The 4,954-nt window shown below is 32.2% G+C and overlaps 1 protein-coding gene across 1 annotated transcript; it reads right to left on the reverse strand.

Moving 5' to 3' along the window:
* Positions 1-2,314: 2,314 nt before the first annotated feature.
* On the reverse strand, positions 2,315-4,935 carry LOC110037304 (probable 2-oxoglutarate-dependent dioxygenase At3g49630). The gene is made up of 2 exons (XM_020741910.1): positions 4,519-4,935; positions 2,315-2,699 (listed from the first exon to the last, which is right to left on the reverse strand). The coding sequence occupies exons 1-2, from the start codon at positions 4,585-4,587 to the stop codon at positions 2,406-2,408; spliced, it is 363 nt and encodes a 120-aa protein (XP_020597569.1). The 5' UTR covers positions 4,588-4,935; the 3' UTR covers positions 2,315-2,405.
* Positions 4,936-4,954: the final 19 nt, after the last annotated feature.

Consider the following 4,954-nt stretch of genomic DNA (forward strand, 5'->3'; position numbering starts at 1 on the left):
GTGGCAAATTTTTTATTGACTTTAACTTACAAAGAATGAATGTCACATCATATATATCACTATATTAAAACTCAAAATAATCTCATGCCGGTAAAAACGTGGCTCGAGTTTTTTATCGGCGTGGTTGCCACCAAATGACATTACAAAGTAGCAATTATGACGAGCCGTCTGATTAAGTGGTTGCTACAAAATTTCACCATTATATAACAATCACGACAATAGCTTGTATGTTCCCTAACGGCTTTCTGCCCGTCAAGTTGTCAATCATAAAAGTATATCTAATTGACACAAAATCTTTTGTTAGCAAAAATCGACTTAAATTTATTCTCTTAAATAAACATTCAACCAAACTCTATATGAGTCCCTTGGATGACGCAACATATGGTTGTTGACTAAAATTTTTCACTCAAGATGAGTCGACTACATTCTCTAACAAAGTAGATCATAAACCACGACAGCCTGGGACAACAAAACCTTGAGATTTTGATCAGCTTTCTAATCATTTCTCTCACTATCCACTTTAAACTCCAAGTGATAAATTATACAACTTAAAATCATATGTTTGCTGTCATTATATGCTAAATATTCAAATATTAATGCCCAGGCTAAATCAAAATTGCTCTCCAGTTATCGATAGGGGTAATTAATCATAGGGGTTTGTGCTTATCAGAAATCTTGAACCCCAAATCTTAAAGTCCTAATAAAATGAAGATGAAATCTCTGGGTAGTGTCCCATCTAAAATATAATGTCTTCAGAAAATTTGACACTTAAAGCTCTCTAAACACAATAAAAAATGTGAGAGTCCCCGGAGCGTTGAAATTTTCGGAGCTCTCCTATTATCGAGAGGTGGTGATTAGTCAGAGGGACTTGTGCCTGTGAAAAATATCTTACCCTAGGTCTTAAAGTCCTCATAAAATGTGAGTGAAATTTATGGGTATTTTCCTATAAAAAATATCATATGTTTTCTGAAAAATTGACACTTAAAGCTCTCTCAACACATCAAAATTGTGAGATTCCAGAGCATTGAAATTTTTGAAGCCTGCAATGAAATGTATGCAAATGGGATATTTGGCAAGATATAACTTATCATGTTCATGATATAGCCTCCACAAAATGATTTACATTTTGTTAGGTAAAATGAAATTACATTCAATAAAAACGCTTCAAAAAAGAGAACATTTCTAAAGTGCTAGACCTTGCATATTAGGCTAATTGGATGAATGCCAGCTCAAGCAGTATGCTTCTCTTGTTCTTGTGTAAAGGCCACAGGTTCATGTTTGGCTTATGACATTCTTTAAATTAAATATTCATCAGCTACATGGTGGATTTTGATATGTGACTAGTCCTGTGTCCCCTAATTTATAAGTGGTATCATACCCATTTAATTTTAACTAGCCTTATACCCTACATAAAATTAATAAAATATTTAGAGTAAATTTCTGTCAATAAAGAAAGCTAAGTGGACTAATCATTTTCTAGACAACACTAGTATTTTGCATTGAAAAAAAAAGTGTTTCTTTCACCGGGTGTCAATTATTTTTGTCAGTAAGAATCTTCAAAGCAATCTGCTTAGATCTTCAAATCAAACACTACAATAATACCCATTTTTCAAACTTTAGGGTGGAAAAGAAAACAATGTTATCTATTCACATTTTTAAAGCTGCAAAAATAAAATTATCATTACAAAGAAAAAACTAATGGCATTCAATATAGATTATGACTACATTCCTCCAATCATAAAATGTGATTTATTAATAACATAAAAAGAGCAAATAATTTATTATCAAGTTTACTCTCATAAACAATTTGTAAACTGTCATGTAAGTCTCAAAAGAAAAATATAATTCTTGTGAAATATAGTTGAGTTCTGATAAGTAACCATTAAAAATTAAAATGCAGGAGTTGCTATTTGTCTGTGGTACAAAAAAAAAAAACAAGCAAAATAGTTAAAAAATAAAGGTAGGTTGTCATTCCCCATTGATAGATTTAACTTTAGTTGAAAGTTGAATCTTTCCCGAAGGGATTGAGAAAAAATATCACATTATAAAAAAAAAAGCAAGCATATCTACTAAAATTCAGTTATAAGTGCCACTTATTTATCATACATGCTAGAAGAAGGCAATATGGAGTGCTCTTTCAAAAACCAACCACCTCAAAATTCCAAAAAAACATTGCATAGTTCTCTTAGCAGGTTTATCAATTATCATGCTATTTAGAAAGTCAGCTAATCCAAAAACAGGAAAGGAACAATGCATCGTACACGCACATGTTATATATAAGAGAAGCACAATGCATGAGTAGATGATGGGGTATTATAACAAAATGGTGTTAAATATGTGTTGACTTGTGTGTGCACTGGACACAACGAAGCAAAATATATTCATTTAGCGAGTAAATTTATGTTTCAATGAGTATTATTTCCTAAAAATGCATTCAATATGAAGCAACCTAAAGACAAATTTATAAGTAGCTTTGCAGAAGCTCTTAGATTAGGAAACAAACCTTGCACTTGATTTTCGGGATCCAAAGTCTCAAATAGTGTGGGTACATAACCTCGATGATTTTCATTGCGTAGCAACTCCATTTTTTTGTGTAATGGTAGATTAAAAAATCTTCGACTCTGAAAGAAAACCACATTCATGAATTCTTCGCTAATTCCATGATCAATTACATAGAAAAATCCAGAATCAAGGCATGCCTGAAACACACATTTAAAAAAATTAAGGTGTTGTTAGGCAACACTAAAATACAACCACTCAATGAAATATAAAAGTGAGAAATATATATGACAATAATATCATGTTTAATTTTAGATTTTTTTTCAACTATTTCTTTCCCCAACCTTTTCAGCCTTCGCAAAAGAATTATAATGCAAGCATCTTTTTCTTTTTTAATGATGAAAAATAAATCGCATATCATGTAGCTCAATCGTAATCCTAAAAAAATAAACTATACCTCTAATTACAAGGCCATCGATACTTTAACTGAAATAAGAACTTATAATAACCTACTTTAATCTGTTGTCCACACTTCCCGCTCAATCGTAATCCTAAAAAAATAAACTATACCTTTAATTACAAGGCCATCGATATTTTAACTGAAATAAGAACTAATAATAACCTACTTTAATCTGTTGTCCACACTTCCCTTCATGATGCTGCCCATAACGGCAAAAAAAATTTAATTGTAAATAATAGAACCAATTGCAAAAAAAATTTAATGCCACATTTACATCCAAATAGCAAGAGAATGAATTTATAAGTATAAGTCTTAGGTCCCAAATATAATTTTTTAGGTATCGTCCTAGAGTTAGCTAAATATCGTTTTTGTGTTGTTTTAGGATTTAGTGGGATTTGTTAAATCTTAGAGCAGGGAGGATTTAATAAATTTACACTCATTATAAGTAGATATTTTAGAGCTTATATTAGTTTAAATTAGAAATCCAGATATATAAACTATAAAAATTCATTAAATTTTAATGAGATTTGTTGGTGAGATTCACAAAATAGCTTTTAAGAACAAGCTTTCTAGACTCATAATATTTACTAAAACCTTATTGAATTAAATCTTAATTGTTTTCAAACAGCCCCATAATAGGATGAAAAAAATTTGGGACAGATTTCATAACTAAATTTAGTCAGGATGGGTCTCAAAATTGTTGAATTGACTATGCGATGAATTTAATACAAATAAAATCAATTAGAATTTAGATTATGCTTATCTCAACATCAATTAAGAAAATAAAAGGAGCGACCAATTGCGTAACCGGTTGATCGTAGCTATTAACGACTGACAAATCAGATGCTCACGAAGAAAATATGAGACGAACGACCGTAAGGGCCTATTGAAAGATTTTAACCCTCAAAACGACGATCGGCGAAGTAAACAAATGACAAATAATCGAAGATCTTCTCACTGCTGTATTACATTTAAATATTCTTATAAATACTGAACAACTGCCTTAAATAGCTAATAATGAGGGAGCAAATATATAATTTTGTAAGATAGGAATCCTTTCCTATAAATAGAGGATCAATATCATTAATAAATGTTACACATTCTCTATTGTTCTCTACTATACTTTTCAGTGTGACGTTCTATATCTTGAGTGCGTTTTCTAGACATTTTGGATTCAAGACATAAAGTTACTATTAAGTAAATAACATTATAATGTAATTAATTTCACAAAACAAGAAATCAAAAGCACTACATTAGTATTACATTGCATCATGAAGAATAATTCCAAACTACAAATACAAAAACATCGACCTTAAACATGTAAAGCAAGCAAGAGACCATACCAAATCCAACAAAACTGACAAATGAAATAACTCAAAAGCTTTGGCTTTGAATTTTAAAAGCTGCCGCGAACAGGTACAAACAAAAGCTGAACTAAAAATGCAGTTATCGAGAAAATCAGTAAAATATGAGAAATCTTTGGTTCAAGCGACTCCGAGCAAGCCAAAAACATCATTTCAGAAAAGGAAGACAGCACAAGGATCCGAGGGAAAACTGACTTGCTTAAGGAGGGAGGCGGATTTCTTGATGTCAGGATCTGAGATACTGATGCAGTTTAGGGCCGCCATATTCGCTTCGGCGGAAGTGGTAGCCCCAATTCCTGTATTGTAGAGAATCCTTCCTGTTCTGCTCGCTCTCTATCTAGCTGTACTAAATTTCTTTAGCAGAGAAGAGGGGAACGGAAAGACCGATAAGGGTTGACTAAATGTGGATTCGATAAATAAACACATTTCTGACTCCAGATAAGATAAAAGATGGAAACAGAGACAGAGAAGAGCACGGAAACGGAGACGGGAGGGATGGAGAGGGCCGGCGGAACGTTAAAAAATGCTCCGTCGCAGTCAAGAAACATGGGCGGTAGAATGAAAGCAGGAGTCTGGTTTGTTAATTGTTAGGAACTAAGAAATCACTTATAGGAAGTCTATTTAAAACAAA

The sequence above is a fragment of the Phalaenopsis equestris genome, unplaced genomic scaffold, assembly GCF_001263595.1.
Source record: "Phalaenopsis equestris unplaced genomic scaffold, ASM126359v1 Scaffold218504, whole genome shotgun sequence".
NCBI lineage: Eukaryota > Viridiplantae > Streptophyta > Magnoliopsida > Asparagales > Orchidaceae > Phalaenopsis > Phalaenopsis equestris.

What these genes read in the sequence shown, in the direction of transcription:
- LOC110037304 (XM_020741910.1), bottom strand. Translation starts at nt 4,587, where the DNA reads ATGGCGGCCCTAAACTGCATCAGTATCTCAGATCCTGACATCAAGAAA. An exon ending in CCGCCTCCCTCCTTAAGCAA is followed by an intron (nt 2,700 to 4,518) that starts GTCAGTTTTCCC and finishes TGTGTGTTTCAG; the next exon opens with GCATGCCTTGATTCTGGATT.